The sequence below is a fragment of the Xenopus laevis genome, chromosome 6S, assembly GCF_017654675.1.
Source record: "Xenopus laevis strain J_2021 chromosome 6S, Xenopus_laevis_v10.1, whole genome shotgun sequence".
NCBI lineage: Eukaryota > Metazoa > Chordata > Amphibia > Anura > Pipidae > Xenopus > Xenopus laevis.
This window is the reverse complement of record NC_054382.1, coordinates 77,251,148-77,272,206: the sequence shown is the minus strand read 5'-3', so window position 1 is coordinate 77,272,206 and position 21,059 is coordinate 77,251,148. Positions and strand designations below refer to the sequence as shown.

At 37.1% G+C, this 21,059-nt stretch overlaps 1 protein-coding gene across 5 annotated transcripts in view; it reads right to left on the bottom strand.

Moving 5' to 3' along the window:
- Positions 1-6,915, bottom strand: part of sycp2l.S (synaptonemal complex protein 2 like S homeolog) — a 54,066-nt gene extending 47,151 nt beyond the window's left edge. For 4 of the 5 annotated variants that reach the window (XM_041567095.1, XM_041567096.1, XM_041567097.1 and 1 more), the window contains exons 1-6: positions 6,784-6,915; positions 5,623-5,673; positions 4,246-4,383; positions 4,037-4,153; positions 1,608-1,703; positions 910-937 (exon numbers count right to left, since the gene is read on the bottom strand). In XM_041567095.1, the coding sequence (XP_041423029.1) occupies positions 910-937; positions 1,608-1,703; positions 4,037-4,153; positions 4,246-4,383; positions 5,623-5,673; positions 6,784-6,864 (511 nt within the window). In that variant the 5' untranslated portion in view covers positions 6,865-6,915. 5 annotated transcript variants of the gene reach the window in all.
- Between the last annotated feature and the right edge of the window lie 14,144 nt (positions 6,916-21,059).

Genomic DNA, 21,059 nt, shown 5'->3' with positions numbered 1-21,059 from the left:
AATACATTACATTTTTGGCTAACTAACTATATTAGAAACATTTTTTATTTTGCACAGCCTATTTACCCAGTTTTTATTTTCACATTGAACTGTTCCTTTAAAGCCTTTCCAATGTCATAAAGAGATAATTAAGTAGGGTTTTGTGTATATATTTAAGCTTTTAATAGGTTTAGTTTTAGCCAATAGTTCCTATAACTGTCATTTAATAAGTCCAAGACGCCCATATTTACTTTGAAACATTTTGTGAATAATGGGAACCAATGAATTGCTGGCAAAAGGGTAAACGAGACTGTTAACAAGTATCCAGTCAAAGAGACAATAATCCTGCTAGTCATGGTTGTGATAATCTATTGTCTTTTCCTTGGAGGGCTCATTGCTTTGCCCTGATTTATAGGAACAGTTTACACCAAAAAATAAAAGTGTTTTAAAGTAATTAAAATATAATGTAGTGTTGGTCTGTGCTGGTGAAACTGTATTTTTTTCAGAAATGTTTATATAAACAAGCTGCTGTGTAGTCATGGGGGCAGCCATTTGAAGTGGAAAAAGAAGAAAAACTACAGGTAACATAGCTGATAAGCTCTGTAGTATACAGTGGGATTCTATACATCTTATCAGTTATCTACTGTGTATCCTGTGCTTGAATGGCTGCCCCCGTGGCAACACAGCAGCTTGTTATATGAACTATAGTTGTGTCTCTGAAGCAAACAAGCCACTTTTACTAGTGCAGAGCAACAGTACATTATACTGTCATTTCTTTAAGCCACTTTCATTTTAAGTTATTGTTCCTTTAACATCTGGCTTAACATTGTAGGAACTTTACTTACTGCCATTAACTATGGTGGAAGCAGACAGTGTTGGAAAAGAAAGCAAGAGGAACAATAACAGATTTCATAGGGATTTAACACTTACCATCCTCACAGTTACATTTACAAATCACCTAAGATGTAAATAGAAAAAAAGTATATTTAAATAAAGGTAATGTTATATAACCAAAAACAAGTCTAGGCGCTCTTGTACATTCCTACTCTTGCACATATATTTGTCTGCAAAAATGGGGGGGGATTGTAGTACAAGGTACAAAGATTACCTAGGTCCCACAAGCAACCAATCAGCAGACACTTGGCATTTTGCCCACGGCTGTGCTCAGGCTGAAGACAGTAGCAGTCAAAATATCACTGCTTATTAATTTCTATCTGCAATGAAACATTCTCTGTAATGTAAAGAACACTCTCTAGAATCAATGCATTTCATTGCAGTGACCTCCTTTTATGTATAGTTTTTCTTTTGTATTCATACAGTTTTTATTTGAGAAAGTTTCTTACACAAAATGTAATGAATAATATGATACTAGCATATATGTAAAATAAATGATTCATAAAACATAAAAAAAAGGAAAGGAAAGGAAAAGGCAAAAGATAAGGGAAAAGAAGAGTGATCTACATTTACATCATTCAGAAGCAGCTGTAATCCTGAAAGCTGTTGGACACATAAATGTTGTTCTTTCAAAACTAGCCAACCCTTGATAGCAAACAAGACTGACCCAATCTCAAAAAAAGTGTTCAAGCTAATTTAAGGAAAAAAAAATACATTGAAACAGCCCAACTTACTAAGGCAGAATCATAGAAATCTTCGACTAGAGTCAGCAATGTTGCTTCTTTAGAAATTCTCAGAAAATCAACAGTTCTTTCAAACCACAGGACCATGTAGTTAAAGGAGACACAAAAATGGTGCAATTAATCAAAATGTAAAATGGAGAACTTAGACTACAAATAAACATTCAGTAACATACAGGCTTTAGCTTCAGAAGTTGCATTTCTTGCGACCACATCTCAGATTGCTTCATTTATCAAACATTCAATTTTGTTCCTCTCCATTTGGAGACTGATTAATAATGGCATTTTCCTGAAGTTTGCTTCAGTGGTTTCTGAGCAACGTTATGCATGTTTTCCATTTATCTCTATGGGTTACAAGTGAAAAGGGGCTTTTTGACTTCTGTTTTCTCCACAAGTGGAAAACATCTCTTGTACCATAGGCCTTAAAGGGGTGGTTCACCTTTAAGTTAACTTTTAGGGGCAAATTTACTAAAGGGTGAAATGACTAACGCTGTCGAAAATTCACCAGCGTGACTTTATTTCGGCACCGTCGATTTACCAACGGTCGCTGGTGTAACTTCGCTAGCGAAGGAGATAGACTAACGGTATTCCGCTCTGACGAAGGGATGTAACTACGCAAATTCACTAAGATGTGGATTTTACTGAACGTTACCTCTTGTGCCAGACTTGCCTTCGCCACCTCAGACCAGGCGAAGTGCAATAGAGTAGATAGGACTTCCTCAAAAAAAAGTCTCAAAAATGCTGTATTTTCCTTTTTTCAGGGTGATAAGCTGAGCATTTTGTGGTCACCAGTTTCCCCCCTACATTTCCTAACATATCGCACATAAACTATACACTGGGCTCATGTGTAGGGCAATATAACAACTCTATTTTGTTTTATTAAGGTTTCCCGGGCTTGTGTAGTGTAATGTATTTGCTGCAACATAAACGTCCATTCAATTCTAACTTCTCGCTTTATGCAAATTAGGCAACGCTAGAGCAACTTCGCTTTGCTTGGAGCAGTTACACTAGTGCAACTTCGCCAGCGTTTGCATCCTTGGACGCAACTTCGGATTTTATTGAATTAGCGTTGTCCTGGCAAATCTACGCCTGGTGAAGTGTTGCACTGTGAGCGAGGAGGTTAGTAAATTTGCCCCTTAGTATGTTATAGAATGGCCCATTCTAAGCAACTTAAGCAACTAAGCAATTAGTTATCATTTATTTTTTTATCTTTTTTAATTGTCTTTTTCTTCTGATTCTTACCAGCTTTCAAATGGAGGTCACTTACCCCATCTAAAAACAAATGCTCTGTAAGGCTACAAGTTTAATGTTATTGCTACTTTTTATTACTTGTCTTTCTATTCAGGCCCTCTCCTATTCATTTTCCAGTCTCTTATTAAAATCAGTGCATGGTTGCTAGGATAATTTGAACCCTAGCAACCAGATTGCTGAAAACGCAATCTGGAGAGCTGCTGGATAAAAATCTAAAAATAGTTCAAAAACCACAAATATTAAAAAATGAAAACCAATTGCAAATTGTCTCAGAATATCACTCTCTACATCATACTAAAAGTTCATTTGAAGGTGTACAGCCCCTTTAAGGATTAGCAACTATTTGATCACATTACCACACATGCCATGTGGAGGAAAAGTAAGCTGCAAAACTTAAACCTGTATTTGGCCTGTATGTAAACTTATTGATAAATCACATGCATATATGATAAGCTCAGTCTGTCATTTCTAAAACAGTACATAAACTTTATTTTTTATTCACTAATCCTTTTATTTTCTGCAATCAGAAATGCAATGTAGTTTTCTCAGCAAATATTTGGAAGTGGGAATCAAGAACATCCACACAATATGTTAAGGCACGACGGGCCCTTACTTACTTCAGAAACATGTCTTTTTGCGTGAGTTCTTGATTCCATCTTGAGATATTTGCTGAAATTACTAAAATGACCAGAACATTATAGGTCCCCGATTCCTAGATTTTGTGGCCTAATGCTCGTCAATGCCACTGGGTTAAACCACAAAAAATCAAACTTTATTCTGAAGGGGCCAACAAACAACATGACATGCAGGAGATGACGGGTATGGATGAGTAAGTGTGGTGGGATTAAAGAACAGTTGTTATTCGGCATAATAGAAATGAGTCATGCACCTAATTCTAACAGAAAGGCCTCTTTGAAAGAGGAGTGGAAAAGTGGGAACCCAGGCAAAGACTAGGCAAAAGCAGAGTAAAAATACAACCACTTGTCTGCCTCCTGTGACAAGACTAGGCAAAAGCAGAGTAAAAACACAACCACTTGTCTGCCTCCTGTTGACAGATCTTTTCTGCATTTTTTAATCAAAAGACAGTCTGGTTGCTAGGCTTAGTTGGACCATAGCAACAAGATAACACTATAGAAGAAAACTAGATAAAACAGATGATAAATGTTGCTTATCTTTGAAACCAGGCCCTGGTGAATCAATGTTGAACTTTCTTGGCAGTCATTTTTGCAGAAGTGCTGAATGCATTTCATTAATACGGAGACATGTTTAAATTCATTTCGATCCAGTTCCTACAAGATGGAAAAAAAGGCTGGAAACTCAAAAAATAAAAGTATGAAAAAAACACAGGGAACAGATTCCAAGAGCAGTGCTTAATACTTGCCTTATTTATAAGTTTATCCAGTTGACTTAAAAGTAACTTGTTATGGAACTGGGATGAGAAAATGACTTTGCCGTCAAATAATTCTATGATTTTCTGAAACCCTTTGCCTTTCAAGGCATCAATGATTAGACTTTCCAACTAAAAAAAGAAAAGGCCCAATCATTATTCATTTATTACAAACTCAGCAATATCCTGCAATATCCTGCCAAGCCATAACCAGCAAGCACCCCAGATGCACACACCATTCATATACAACTACAGTCCAGTAAGATTTTTTCAGGCAGATTTGCGCCAGATTGAGTGTCCGATGGGCCCTGCGGACCCTGGTGCAATTGCACCTTGTGCACCCCTGTCATTATGTACCAATCTGCATCCAATAAGAAACAGCATATTTAAGGACCTAACATGATGAATGTTTAGCCAATGTTTAGTGTCATAGTTTACACCATGGCAAAAATTGGAGCTATGGCCAATGCATCAGCCTATTTAAAAGGGTTATTCACCTTTAAATTAACTTTTAGTATGATGTAGAGAGTGAGACAATTTGCAATTGGTATTCATTTTTTATTATGTGTTTTTTGAATTAGCTTTTTATTCAGCAGCTCTCCAGTTTTCAATTTCTGCAATCTGGTTGCTAAGGTCCAAATTACCCTAGCAACCATGCATTGATTTATAATAAGAGACTGAAATATGAATAGGAGAGGGCCTGAAAAGAAATATGAGTAATAAAAAAATACCTAAAACAATACATTTGTTGCCTTACAGAGCATTGCTGTTTTAGATGGGGTCAGTGGCCCCACATAAAAGCTAGAAAGAGTCAGAAGAAGAAGAAAAAGAATTCAAAAACTATAAAAAATAATGAAGACCAGTTGAAAAGTTGCTTAGCATTTGTCATTCTACAACATGGTAAAAGTTACCTTAAAGGTGAACCACTCCTTTAAGTAAAGAAATTGAGTTAAAGTGCAAAAATTCCAGTTTTTATATGTATTTTGGCAAATACAATTATTATTGAGCGATACAGTGAATTTGCTAAGTTGCTCCTTCTATGTTCTCTTTTGCATTTGGCTGCAACTGCAGCAACAATATCAGGATGCAACCCCATTGCCATGCAATTGCATACAGCTATTAGGTGTCACATCTAAAATGTAAAAGGAAACGTGCATGGTAAATATCTAACTCCATGCTACTCCATGATGATTAATGGAATTAGATCACCGAACTGAGATGTGGAACAGATAATTGCGAAGTTATGTTGAGATTGCATGGCATGTATAGCTGGATAGGACTGCCATCTCACTATCATGATGCCTTAATTTCCTTACACCAGATCCCAAAACCAAAGGAACAGATAAATATGAGATGATTTGGCATACTTACATAATACTGGGTATGGGTGTCCATTTTTTCAGCTGTCTGAGCACCATCCTCCTAGATAAAAAAAAATACCTGCTGGTTATTGATCAGTAAAACCACAAGAGGGCGAGCTTACAGCATTGAAATCCAAGCATTTCTACTATCTGCTAGCAGGCAAAACAGAGTGAACATTGTCACTTCAAGAATTGTGCCTAGTCTATCATCCACATTGACACCAACTCCCTCTCTTGCTCAGTCCTGGAACAGTCTGGACATTCATTCAGGATAACTGTCAGGTAATACTATAAGCACTAGCTCATACATCTCTCTTAGTTTATTTCATTAAGTGCAGTTACACGCTCAGTACCGGTACTTTTTAGATGGGAGAAAAATTACACAAGTTGGAGTTTCCAACAAAGTTAACAAATTTGCAGTCATTCTCACACAAAAAAAAGTTGTTAAAAATATAGTATGCCAATTCATTAACATGATCTGACGTGGCATGCAAATTCATAAAGGCGGTGCAAAAAAGAGAGAATTTAATACTAAAACTTACACAACATCTTTTTAGGACAGGTTTTTGTTTTGCCAATAATGTTTCTTATCCCCCTTTGGACCACAATTTTTACTATAGTAAACAATACTTTCTATTTGTACACAGTTTTGTTTTTCAATGACTTAAATGGGTTTAACAACTTTTAGTACACTACAACTCCCAGCACCCTCCCAAGCGGGAGATAGTTATGTTAACTTCTAAGTGTTCTTTCCTATTTCCTACCATATTTCTTTTTCTGCTCAGTTTCTGTTGCTGGAAGATAATGTAAACTTTGATTCCCTTAATATTGCTTATAATAAAGAATAACGCAGCCGGTGACTATAAATTGTAGGTTATCGGGTTATATCATTTGGCCAAAGCCTACAATTTACAACAAAGAACACTGTACAAAGCCAGAGAAAGAAATACTACATTAATTAAAAGAGGGATCATTTCTCCCTTAAATCAGTGTTTAACAAAAGAAACATCATTTTGTACTACCAGTTTTCAACAGAACACAAACTACTAAGCATTCCATTTTAAAACACTGTCATGCACAAATTATTTCCATGCATCAATGAAATCAATAATTCACAAAATGAACAATTTTAAAACTGCATAACCAGTACATGGTGCACTCCTTCACTTACACTCATTGTGCTTGGATCCAGTATTATAGAAATCTCAGCAGGTAGATCTCTGCTAGGCTCCCATAGCTGGGTGTAACACATGATCCCAACCCACCTGCTACTAATTCCACTGAGCACTGGGGGAGGTGCATTTCTTCCACCTGTACTGGGGAGCTGCTATGCTGCTTGCATTATATCAGAGTCACTGTACTTAAACTAACCAAACAGGGAAACAGAACTAACCTTATTATATAAAATATTATTGTTTAATCGTGGTATTGATCCCAAACTTCCCTTTGGAATAGGGATTCTGCAGAATTTTGTGCCATAGAACATCGTTAGAGAGAACCGTAAACAGGGTCTTTTAAGTTTAAAATTGCACCCCAATGATTCAGACTGAATCCATAGCAAAATGCAGGTTTGCTTAAAGCCTTAAGTGTATAGGAAAATGTATAGGAAAGAAAACACGTGGAATTGACTCTATTAACTGTAATGCTTAGGACTTAGGCAATAATATTTTTTAATAATGCAGAGCACCATGCACTAAGGCTACTAAATGACAATTGCAAATGAAAACAAATCAATATTATGGTTTTGCATCAAAACAGATGTATGCAGCTTAGCTGTACTCTTTTATTTTTACTGAAAAGTCCAAAAGAAAAATTTTTTTTTAAGGGCTCATACAGACAAGGGATCAAACCTGCACTCCCCAGCAATGCGTTTAAGGGAAATGCAGGAAGTGAAATCACGACTGTCAGATAAATGTAGTTCTTACCTGCAATTTCTCCTTCACTTTCTGTTATCTTCACAATATCCCACACGTTGCATGCGTTTCGTCACATGGCGACGTGTCGGCTACAGACGCATCGTGGAGCTCCTCCATTAAAGCATTCAGCCACGCATTCCTTCCTGTGCTTTAAAATGCAACGCAGGGGAGTGCAGGTTTGAGCATTTGTCTGTATGAGCTCTTAAGAACAATTCTTTCTTTTGGACTTTTCAGTAAAAATACACAGGACTCCATGGCAAATGGGCATTGCTGTATTTGGGAACTTTCTGTATAATAGAACATACGTGTTGTGCAAAAATTAAATCTGTGAATGTAGTGCCCATGAAAAGGGCCCCCAGCAGTGGGGTATGAGGGGTTCACTACTTAGGGGCCCCAAGAGATGGAATGGTGCAATTAGTGGGAAGCAAAATGAGTGAGGCTTGCAGGGAGTGAGTGGGGTCTCAATAGATCATCAATGTAATCATGGTTAACAAGGGGTATGGCCTTGCACTTTTCACTAAGGACCTCATTGTACTTGTTGGAAGATGCTTCACAATATTGTTTACCCGCATCAAGCGCTTGCCCACATATCCACCAGAGTCGCTAAACTTAATAACAATACACAATGTGATAACAATATGGCAGTGGGTGTGCAAAAACTTACGCGTTTCGTGCCTCTGCACTCGGCACTTCCTCAGAGTAAACTTCACTAAATGATGCAGTGGAGGGGAGGTTGTGAGGTTCTGATGCACTGTTTTGTCTGGGGAATTAAAGGAAGGAAGCAAAAAGATACATAACATGACCAGTTTGAGCATGTTACATGTACAGGTATGGGACACTGTTATCTAGAATGCTGAGGACCTGATGCATTCGGGATAAGGGATCTTTCTGTAATTTTCAATCTCCATACCATAAATCTACTAAAAAAATCAGTTATTAGCATTACATGATATGCTATTAACATAACATTTATTAAACCTAATACAATTGTTTTACCACCAATAAACATTGTCTTCTTATTACAGGGGGGAAAAAAATGAATACATTTGAATTATTTGATACAAATTGAGTCCAACTACCCTAATTTGGAGCTTTATGGATATCAGGTTTCCGGATAACAGATCCTATACCCGTACTGATCTTTGCCTGCTTTTCTACTATTCTCTCAGTTCTCTTCACTATCTCCCATTCCCTCTCTTTTATAGTTGAAAAACAAAACTTATTTATAATATATCTATTACATTTATTTTAAGTATTAACATATGCTATGGTGAATATTACATGCCTAAATTGATGCAGATGCACAGTATTTATGGATACATCATTGTTATATAGCATATAGTTACATAGTTAAATCGGGTTGAAAAAAGCCCAAAGTCCATCAAGTTCAACCCCTCCCAATGAAAACCCAGCATCCAAACACACACCCCTCCAATAAATTCTATATACCCATACCTACACTAAGGGGCACATTTACTTAGCTCGAGTGAAGGATTAGAATAAAAAATACTTTGAATTTCGAAGTATTGTTTTGGCTACTTCGACCATCGAATTGGCTACTTCGACCTTCGACTACGACTTTGAATCGAACAATTCGAACTAAAAATCGTTCGATTATTCGACCATTCGATAGTCGAAGAACTGTCTCTTTAAAAAAAACTTCGACCACCCATTCACCACCTAAAACCTACCGAGGTACAATGTTAGCCTATGGGGGAAGGTCCCCATAGGCTTTCTAAGTATTTTTTTATCAAGGAAAATCGTTCGATCGATGAATTAAAATCCTTCGAATTGTTTAATTCGAAGGATTTTTCCTACGATCGCTAAGGAAACTTATCTTGATTTTTATAATAATTCTGCCAAGTGCATAACCTGCATTTATCAACATTAAACCTCATTTTCCAGTTTGCTGCCCAGTTTCCCAACTTAGACAAATCACTCTGCAAAGTGGCAGCATCCTGCATGGAACCTATAGTTCTGCACAATTTAGTATCATCTGCAAAAATAGAAACAGTACTTTCAATGCCCACCTCCAGGTCATTAATAAACAAGTTGAAAAGCAAGGGACCTAGTACAGAGCCCTGTGGTACTCCACTAACAACACTGGTCCAATTAGAAAATGTTCCATTTACCACCACTCTTTGTAGTCTATCTTTTAGCCAGTTCTCTATCCAGGTACAAATACTATGTTCCAGGCCAACATTCCTTAATTTAACCAGTAACTTTCTGTGTGGCACTGTATCAAATGCTTTAGCAAAGTCTAAGTAAACTACTGCTTTCCCAGAATCAAGGTCCCTGCTCACCTTCTCATAAAAAGAAATTAAATTCTATTACTCATAAAACCATGCTGACACAAATTCACAGTATTATTATTTGCAATGAAGTCAAGTATCTTATCCCTTAATACCCCTTCAAAAAGCAATACCACCACTAATGTCAGACTAACCTGCCTATAGTTTTGACTTGAGGCTGACAACAGGATCCATTTTTGAATAGAGGCACTACATTAGCAACTTGCCAGTCTCTCGGCACTATGCCAGAATTCAAAAAATCCTGAGAAATTAAGTAAAGAGGTTTGGCAAGTACAGAGCTAAGCTCGCTAATAACCCTGGGATGAATACCATCTGCTCCCGAACCTTTGTTTATCTTAACATGTTCTAGTCTCTTTTGAATTTCCTCATGTGTGAACCATGGAACATTAGTTTTACTAGAATTGGGACTATTAAGAAGGAAACCTTCTGGTTCCTCATTTGTATAGATATATGAAAAATAACAGTTCAGAATCTCATTTTATTTTCTGTTCTCAACAACCAGATGACCCCCCTCTAATATTAAGGGTTCCACCCCTCCCTGCTTAATTTTTTACATATTTACATATTTAAAAAAATATTTTGGATTATTACTGCTTGCTGCAATATCCTTTTCCGTCTCAAGTTTAGCTTGCCTGATATATTTTTTGCATGATTTATTGGCCTCCTTGTACCTCATAAAAATGATTCGGCTGTCCCAGCTAACTTGAAAGCCTTAAAAGCATGTCTTTTCTTACCCACCTCAACACCAACACTTCTATTGAACCAAAAAGGTTTTGCTTTGCAACGACGTTCCTTGCTTACGAGGGGAATATACTGACATGTATATTTATTAAGCAGCATTTTAAAGACCCATTTTTGTTCTGTGTTTAACCCTGTGAAAAGCATTTACCACTTAATATATTGCAGAGATGCCCTTATACTGTCAAAGTTTGCATGTCTGAAATTTAGGGGCAGATTTATCAAGGGTCGAAAGTGAATCGAGGGAATGTTCCAAGTAAAAAAATGTAAAATTCAAAGTAATTTTTTGGATATTTCGACCATCGAATAGAATACTACGACTTTGAATTTATTTCTAATTCGATTCGAAGTAAAAATAGTTTGAATATTCGACCATTCGATAATCGAAGTACTGTCGACTTCAATACTTTGCCAAATTAAACCTGCCGAAATGCTGTTAGCCTATGGGGACCTTCTACAACCATTTTGTAAGTCTTTACACATCGAAGTAAAATCGTTCAATCGTACGCTAAAATAGTTCGAATTGTTCAATTCGAACGATCAAACGATTTTAATTCGATCGTTCGATGGCCAAATTCGGTGAAAAATACTTCGACCTCGATATTCGAATTCAAAGTATTTCAATTCGATGGTCGAATTTCGAAGTATTTTACACTTCGAAATTCAACCCTTGATAAATCTGCCCCTTAGGGGCCGATTCATGAAGCTCGAGTGAAGGATTCGAATTAAAAAAACTTCGAATTTCGAAGTGTTTTTTGGGCTACTTCGACCTTCGACTCGATTCGAACTAAAAATCGTTCGACTATTCGACCATTCGATAGTCGAAGTACTGTCTCTTTAAGAAAAACTTCGACCCCCTACTTCGGCAGCTAAAAGCTACCGAAGTCAATGTTAGCCTATGGGGAAGGTCCCCATAGGCTTGCCTGAGATTTTTTGATCGAAGGATATTCCTTCGATCGTTGGATTTAATCGTTCGATCGAAGGAATAATCCTTCGATCGTTCGATCGCAGGATTTGCGCTAAATCGTTCGACTTCGATATTCGAAGTCGAACGATTTTAGTTCCTAGTCGAATATCGAGGGTTAATTAACCCTCAATATTCGACCCTTCATACATCTGCCCCTTAGTGTTTTAGTTACTCCCTTATAGAATTACTTCTGCAACAGAATCTCAAAGGAGACCATGTTATGATCACTATTCCCTAAATGCTCACCCACACAAATGCTAGAGATGAGTTCAGTATTGTTGGTTATTACAAGGTCCAAAAGAGAGTTATTCCTAGTAGGTTCTTGAACGAGCTGGAATAAAAAGTTGTCATTCAGCATATTTACAAACCTACTAGCTTTTTCTGTCTTAGCAACCCCATTACCCCAGTCAATGTCTGGATAATTAAAGTCACCCATAGTAATAACTTGAACTAGTTGTGAAGCCGCTTCTATTTGTAAGAATAGCTGGGCTTCATTCTCGTCACGTATACAAGGTGGTTTATAGCATACACCAATGATAATTTTCTTTGTAACCTTTTGCCCAGTCAAAATCTCTACCCAGAGGGATTCTACACCCTCACCAGTGCCAGCTATTGTTATTTCTTTAGCGCATGGCTTTAATTCCAGCTTTACATACAAACACACTCCTCCACCCTTTCTAACCCCTTTGTCCCTTCTAAAAACAGTGTAGCCATAGCAATGACATCTGTGACAGTTGGTACTAAAATGCTTGTTTTTATTTGCATATTTTACAAGTTTGTTTTGGAAGTTTGTGGACCAGAAGACTAGACAGGAAGATAAAATTACATTATGTTTCTTCAGGTTAAGAGAAGCTCTGTCCAGGTGCTAACATGGGCAGGCACAGATTTTTCCATTGACGACAAAAATGCTTGGATCTCCTTGCACACAATGTAATGCCCATCAATCACTTTGGCAGGAACAGTGGCAGAACGAGTCAAAAGAGGAACTTTCCCAAGAACACTTCTACTGGTTAGTTCATTCACTTAGGATTTGTATCATCAGAGAACTCTGATCTCAGTAATTAGCCAAGAAGAACACAAATAAACAGTAAAACTGCAGCTGAAATTCAGATGTTGAAAGGAAAATAAAATCTTATATTATATACTTCAAAGGTGTATAGTTGCTATAAAATATATTTATTTTTTATTCACTTTTATTTGAGGCAATTAAAGTGATACACTGTCCCAGATTTGTTTAAATTTCCAGCATTGGCCCACAACATTAAGATGGTCATAAATTCCACTGTAGAATGTAGTGCTATCTTGTAGGACAGGAGAGGCAGATGAAGACTTGGGGGCCGATTCATGAAGCTCGAGTGAAGGATTCGAATTGAAAAAACTTCGAATTTCGAAGTGTTTTTTGGGCTACTTCGACCATCGAATGGGCTACTTCGACCTTCGACTACGACTTCGACTATGAATTGAACGATTCGAACTAAAAATCGTTCGACTATTCGACCATTCGATAATCGAAGTACTGTCTCTTTAAAAAAAACTTCGACCCCCTACTTCGGCAGCTAAAAGCTACCGAAGTCAATGTTAGCCTATGGGGAAGGTCCCCATAGGCTTGCCTATGTTTTTTTGATCGAAGGATATTCCTTCGATCGTTGGATTAAAATCCTTCGAATCGAAGGATTTAATCGTTCGATCGAAGGAATAATCCTTCGATCGTTCGATCGTAGGATTTGCGCTAAATCCTTCGACTTCGATATTCGAAGTCGAAGGATTTTAGTTCCTAGTCGAATATCGAGGGTTAATTAACCCTCGATATTCGACCCTTCATACATCTGCCCCTTGGTCATTTTTGGAATAAATTTTTTGACTTGTCTGTGGAGATGGAGTGCTCATTAGTAGTGATGGGCGAATCTGTGCAGTGCAGAAAAATTTGCAAATTTACAGCGAAATTCGCAAAACTGAGAAAAATTCGCAAAATGCATTGAATTCAATTATCAAAATAATTTTGGCGCATGCCAATTTTGACACGAGCATCAATTTTAACACAAGCGTCAATTTTTTTCCAAATGCATTAAAGTCAATGGGTGTCCAAATAATGGTGACGCACAACACATTTTTTTTGACACGGCAGATTTTTCGCTGGCGAATTGCTGCTTATTTTCGGGAATTAATTTGCAAAACACGGAAATTCGTAGCAAATTCGTGTCTGCGGAATTTATTCGGCCATCACTACTCATTGCCAATTCTACAGTTATCTTGTTGGCATGTTTGGGGTTAATATACTGATTATCCATTTTATTTAGTAACAATGCTGGCATTTCTGGGGTTAACCTGCTTGTTATTGATTTATAAGTTTGACCTTGGACTTGTGCTAAAGGTCATTCCCCAAAAGAACAGCAGAGAAATACACACAGTTGTTTGCTTAGCACCTGACTGCCTGTCCGAATGATTATAATTAGCTAGCATTCAACTATGGAAAGTATTGGGTTCTTACAGCAGTCCTGAACTACTTGAGTAGCCATCAGGAAGGGCTGGTGGTAGTATTAAAGGAGAACTAAACTTTAAAAATGAACATGGCTAAAATAAAATAAAAAGTACCAATAACAATAAATATGCAGTCTAACAGAGCATTTATTTCTAGATGGGGTCAGTTAACTTAAAGATGAACCACCCGCATAAAGGATAAATAAACCCTAAAAAATGAATATGACTAAAAATGCCCTATTTTATATACTGAACTTATTGTACCAGCCTGAAGTTTCAGATTCTCACTAGCAACAGCAGTGATCCAGGACTTCAAACTTGTCACAGGGAGTCACCATTGTAGAAAGTGTCTGTGACTCACATGCTCAGTGGGCTCTGAGCAGCTGTTGAGAAGCTAAACTAAGGGTTTGTCGCAAATTATTAAGCAGAAAATGAGGTTGGCCTGTAATATAAGCTGATGCTGATACTGGAAGCATCTTCAGAGGTACAGATCTTCCCTGCTAAAGGGCTGTGTTTACCGTGGGCTGGTATAGAAGCCCAAAACACAATGTACAATATTTCTAGTCTACTTCTTTAGTTAAGCTGTAGTTCTCCTTTAAGATTTGGGAAAATTTTCAGTATAGAAGAAAAAAATCTAACATTTAAAGAGATATTCCTGCTATTTAAACGGTATATTATGCAATAGTAGATACTTCCTGATTTTCTATATCCATTTTTAAAAGCCATGAACCATGTTTAACCTTATCTGAAGTTGACCTAAAACCAAGCTGAAATGTAGGAAAAGGTTATTTCACCAGATCAGAACAGAATTGAGCTTATTTGCGTTATCTCTCTATTTAAATTTAAGTGATAAAATTTTGAGGCAACCACTCTTCCTCGAGTTTATTCTGGTCTCTGTTTCATTGTGGAAGAACTTACCTAATATACTGTATATTGTACAGTCAGTGCACTAATAACACAACTGAATCACTAATTAATATAATGGAATTTTAAATACTCCAGGTGATCTGTCTTGACTCCATGTATGAATATAAGTAAAGTGGCTTATCTCTGTTTTATCATCACAATGAGAGTTATTTATATGTGAATTGGTGAAGTTTAAAGCCAAAGGTGCTTTTTAAACTTCATTGTACTTGGTTGACAAAGAACATCTTCAGCTTATGCATTGTACATGTTCTTGTATTTTTACAAACACTGCAAAGCTCATCTTGTTTCTGCTTCCCGTATCATCACCTGTATATCACTAAATCAGCTTTTACATATCACTTGAACTATGCACATGATTTGACTTTTAGGCAGGAAGGATACCTGTCACAGTTACACAGCTATTAGGCTGAAAAGGCATTCATCCATTAAGCCAAACCATTCTCTGGGTAATAACTTATTTCCTTTCTACACATTCAGCCAAGCTAATGATACCCTCCCATCTCTCATTGTTTAGCAATGGATGTTGGGGCCACTTGTGTCTTGCTGTAGGAAGAGCAATGCTAGTTATAACAAGTAAGCATAGAATACTCCTTAGAAGAACTCTTTCTATCCTTATAGGTCGGAGGTGTTCATGCTGAACTAGAAGTAAATCTTTCTCTAAAGTACAGTGTGTTGTGTTTTGGTAGTCACAGTGCATGATGGATCTTCATTAAAAAAAAAACTACAGGGATCTTGTTTCCACAGGGTATTTTTTTCAATTGATTAATTAAGAGATAGATTTTTTTTTTTGGGATTATTATTGGTTTCCGGATGTTCAGTGCATTAAGGTTGGACACTATACACAATTTTCTAATCAATTGCTATGTTGGCAATTTAATTGTATGTTAATTAATATGCAGTATGGAGAGTTTAAATGTTCACCATGTGGTGTGGTTTGCTTGTCTGACGAAGGGGTACGCCCCCAAAACGTTACGTTGCAATAAACTAACAGGGCTTGGCCCGCTTGCATGCAGTCCTGAGTGCCGGTATATCTCCTTTCTATTGTGGTAAATTGAAGGTGCCGATCACTTTTACTGAGCACCGGATCAGCTTTATCGTGAGAAGCCAGGGTGTGCTGGTGGGTTTGGACTTAGACTGCTAGTAGCACCATTTATCCTTAATAAGGAAAGCATTTGAAAAGGTGGAGAGGCAATATATACAGAGCAGTGTCTTATTCATTGGCCTATTAGCATATTAATTCGAATTTCTAATGTTGGTATACAAGCTAGAGCTACTATATTACTAATGCCCAGTGCATTAACAGTACTTTTATACTTTCAGAAACAACATCAATGGAAAATAACCAGACGTGCCAGAAGAAGTAGAAGACGAAAAAGAAGGAAAGATGCTAAAAGGGTAGATATCCCATAGATACAGTACATCATAGGAACGTGTAAATTCTATCACCCAAGAGGGAGTTATACTTTCAAGAATTGGTCTTTTGCAATTAATACCTATAGTATAAGGCTGATCCAGGGACTATTCTGATTGCCATCTTGTCAGTCAGGAAGGAATTTTGCAGCAGCATCAGAGGGCGTTTTGCCTTCCTCAGGATCAACTAGAGGTTTAATTATTTGAGAATTTCTTTATACCTTAATATTCATTTTCTGTAGAAAAGGCAAATGCGTTATACATTTATCAGAAAATAAAAACCGATTGTATCAAGACTTTGTGTCATTACTTCATTGGACTAATGAGAAGTCACTGGTTGAACAAACAAGGGAGGAAGACAATATTGAAGCAATGAGATAGATAATTAGAGATGGATGGGTTGGTGGTGAGTGACTGTGCAAGTGACATGACAGTTGTAAGTCAGATATGTTGTGTTCAGCATCCCCCAATATTGATACCAATATATTTGCTTCTTGGCTAAAGGCTGGATTATAATCTGCCTGTAAATTTTTTATTTTAGAAAACAATTGCAGTTGATGCATCAATTAGTACAACTGTGTTGTGGCGACTGACACAGGCCAATGTATGAACCCCAGAGCTTGTGCCTGGTTTTGACACAGAGCAGCTTGTTGGTACTCACTGTCTGTACTCAAGGCACTGGTGAAAGCATGTGTGTGATAAGCCCACGTGATTTGGTGCATTTATGCATATTTTTTTTTAAACTGGAAATCTCAATTTGTAATAAATATGCCCCAAATTGTATAATTATGTAGGGGATCAAACAAGTCCTTCCCTTTTTTCTGTCTGTTCAGATATGAGTTTCAGCCTAGAAGGAAATGTTGCCCTGCATTCCATTCAGTGGTTGGATGCCAGTTGCAACCCTATACCCTAAAGGAGAGGTACATTGGGGCAGGTAGCACTACCTGGGAAATAAAGAGCTCTGGGGAAAAGGGAAATTTCATTTGAATTGAACTGTGTTGTCCGGAGTGGAGAGAGACTGTGCTTGTTACTAGACAGAGCCACGTTTCCCCAGTGTAGAAATATATTTGCATTGTACTATTTTAACCTATTCTTTCCTTTATTCTTTATTTAAAGTTTCTCTTGGTTTAATGCAAACGGTGTGTTTTTTTTTCCTGGTGGAATTCCACTAAGCTGTGATCCTCAGTGTTCCCTAAATGGAGGCACTGCACTGTAAATCTCAGTTCCCAGTATCTTTCATATGCAAAAAGAACTCAGGGCCCTGGATTGCAATGGGTTAACTGCTGTTAAAGAGTGTAATCCAATTCTACAAGAAGTGTGCTAAGGAAAGGTTTACAAATAGTATTCTAACCAATGAGCAGTTTGTTACTATGACATGTGATCGTTACCTATATGTGTTAATTGGGTATACATATTACATTGTACCATCAGGCTCCTATGTCTCTCTCTCAGATTTTTTCCTCAAATAAAGATTTCTTTATCATTTAAATATTTGTCTCTCCCACCTTTTTGGGCTTTAATAATTTGGAACTGAATTAACCCTAGAAGCGAATAATCTTTAAGGGTTGGAACATAACCTGCTCTTGGATCCCAAAACCTTTTCTTCCCACACTCCAATCGAAATCCATGGAGTAAACCCAGGCTTAATGGGATGACTGGTGTCTCAAAGACCTATGAAGATATCATTTTTATAGTAAAAGGGCATATTTAGCCCAGATATTTATCAGTTCTATAATGTGTGTAATTTATCATTTCATATGATAAGGGTGGTTTCAAAAGATTCAGTATGTCTCTAATTGGCAGGTGTCTCATTTGTTTCAATCAATCAGTAATTTTGTCAGGGATGAGCCAAATCTACGATTTTAGAGTAGGACTACCCAGGCGATTTCGACGCGATCCAACAAGCTGAGCAAAAACGCAGGCGCTCTGACGCGACCCACATTGTGCAGCGTCTGCATCCGACAGTCGTGTCTCGTCGGATCAATGATGCGACTTCATCAAACATTTGTATGTCTCACCTTATTTCTGTCGCATCCGACTTGACGCCTGCGTTTTTGCGCACGGCGTCGGATCGTGTTGAAAACGTCCGCGTAGTGCTACCCTTAGGTTCTGCCAGAATAGTACCGATTCAAACCCAAATCTATAGTTTTAGGTTCTGCCAGAATAGTACAGATTCAAACCCAAATCTATAGTTTTAGGTTCTGCCAGAATAGTACCGATTCAATCCCAAAGCCTAATTTAAAATGAAAATTTGCATTATATGTGAATATAAAATTGTCACATTCATTTGCCCAGAGATGTAGTCACATGACTTTAAGGCTAGAGATTTGATTCAGTTGAACTCTTAGAAATCAGCCAAATCAAAGTAGCAAATCCTGGATTCATCCCAAGACTGTGAAGAAGTTCCAGGGTAGTATTTGAGAGGCTACGGATGGATCTGCTGATTCATTAGTGCTGTCTTAGAACATTTGCATTTTATAAAGACTTTGGGTAGAACTGGGATCTATTCTTTTTTATACAAGTCTATGGGGGGAATGTAATATTGGTCGCTAGAGAAAAATCATTCACAATTCATTTGCAAAGTGAATGTTTGCAAAGTGAACAATGTTGCCTTTGCAAACACTTTGCCCCTCACACAATTGCAAACCATTTTTTGCGACAAAATATTTAACGAAACTCCAGAGCAGATGTTAAAGGTTCACAATGCGCAATTTGCAATGCAAGAAAAGCCTAACAAAGAATATTACACTGCAACAGGCAAATTTTTATTTACAAAGTTTTGCTCTTTGAGAATTTTATTACATTTTATTACATTTATATGTGAAATTGATAACATGGGGGCACATTTACTAAGGGTCGAAGTGAATTTGAAGTGAATTTTCGAATTCAAAAACTTTGAATTTCGAAGTAATTGTTGGGTACTTCGACCATCGAATAGGCCAAATTCAACTTTGACTCAAATTGAAATTACTTTGAATTTTGACCATTCGAAAATAGACGTACTGTCTCTTTAAAAAACTTCGACTCTGACACTTCGCCACCTTAAACCTGCTGAATTGCTATATTAGCCTATGGGGACCTCCTAGAACCTATAGCCAACATTTGGCTAAGTTTTTAGAAGTCTAAGTTTTTTTTTGAAAATCGTTCGATCGATTAAATCGTTCGAATCGTTCGATTCAAACGATTTCTACGATCGATCGAACGATTTTATTAATTTAAAAAAAAACTTTGACTATTGAATTTTTTCAATTCGATGGTCGAATTACTAAGTTTTTTCACTTCAAAATTCGACCCTTGATAAATCTGCCCCTTATTAATGGGCAGTTCATCGTCAAATTAACTTTTCATTCAGTGATTACTTTTACATTTTTGAATTATTTGCCTGCCTATCTCCAGCTTTCAAGTGGGGGTCACTGACCCAGGCACCCAAAAACCTATTTTTAGCTTAGGCTACAATTTTACTGTGAAATAGAAGTATGTCTGGGTTTAAACAGTAACAATTGTGTTGTGGTATAATGGTTTTGCTTTTATTATCATGTGGTTTGGTGCATCTATTGCACAATATGCACCTCACCTGACATATTACCTAGAATTTCCAGTTTGGCCACGAAAGAGGATGCAGTGTTTTACTCGGAATTCTATCTCTTGTACTGCTGCTTACATAAAATGGCCATAGAACGATATGAAATGGCTTTAGTGCTGGTGGAGCTGGAAGAAAATTGGGCACTATTTTTTAAAAACTGTTTTAAGCCTAATAAATAAAAATATATTTTATAATAGGCAATATAGATGTCTCTGACCATGCCCCCATTTTTGCAACCATTAAATTCAAGGTACCACAGGCCAGATCCTACAATTGGAGGTTCCCGTCCTATCTAGCAGCCAATGAGGACTTTCAATTATTTTTAAGAACTAGCTGGGCGAATTACATTGATGATAACATTGACCATTGGGATAACCCACAGTTATTATGGGCGGCGGCTAAACCGGTGTTACGGGGACAGATAATCTCATACTTAATCAAACTAAGGAAGAGTTATGAGGTGAAATATGATACCTTACGAAAACAACTTACTAAACATTATATGGAATTCAAAAAGACCAACACACAGGAAGACAGAAATAAATACAAAGAGACAAAACAACTTTTTGACACTTTATTATCAGAAACAGCTTACAAAACTCTTAGTCATACAGCGAACACTTTTTATAGACATGGAAACAAATCAGGCAAACTTTTAGCACAATTGGCCAAACGCAACAGTCGACACACGTTCATTCCAAAACTAAAGACATCAGATGGATGGGCACATGATCCTAAACAAATTTCTAACATACTAACAGATTATTTTAAAAACTTTTATGACAGTTCTACGGATGATCAATGTGATGGTTTACGATTTCTTAGAGAAGCCAACTTGACCAAATTGACTGTCCAAGACAGGGAAATCCTGGACGAACCTATAACTGAACAAGAAATATCAGACACAATTAAACAATTAAAAAACGGGAAATCACCAGGACCAGATGGACTCACCGCAGAATTTTACAAACAATTGACTACTGACATCACACCTATATTAGTCACATTATACAATAATACACTGAAAGGTGAACCTCTATGGCATGAAGCAAATGTAGCTAGAATAATATTAATCCCTAAAGAAAACAAAGATCTAACTGACCCAGCCTCATATAG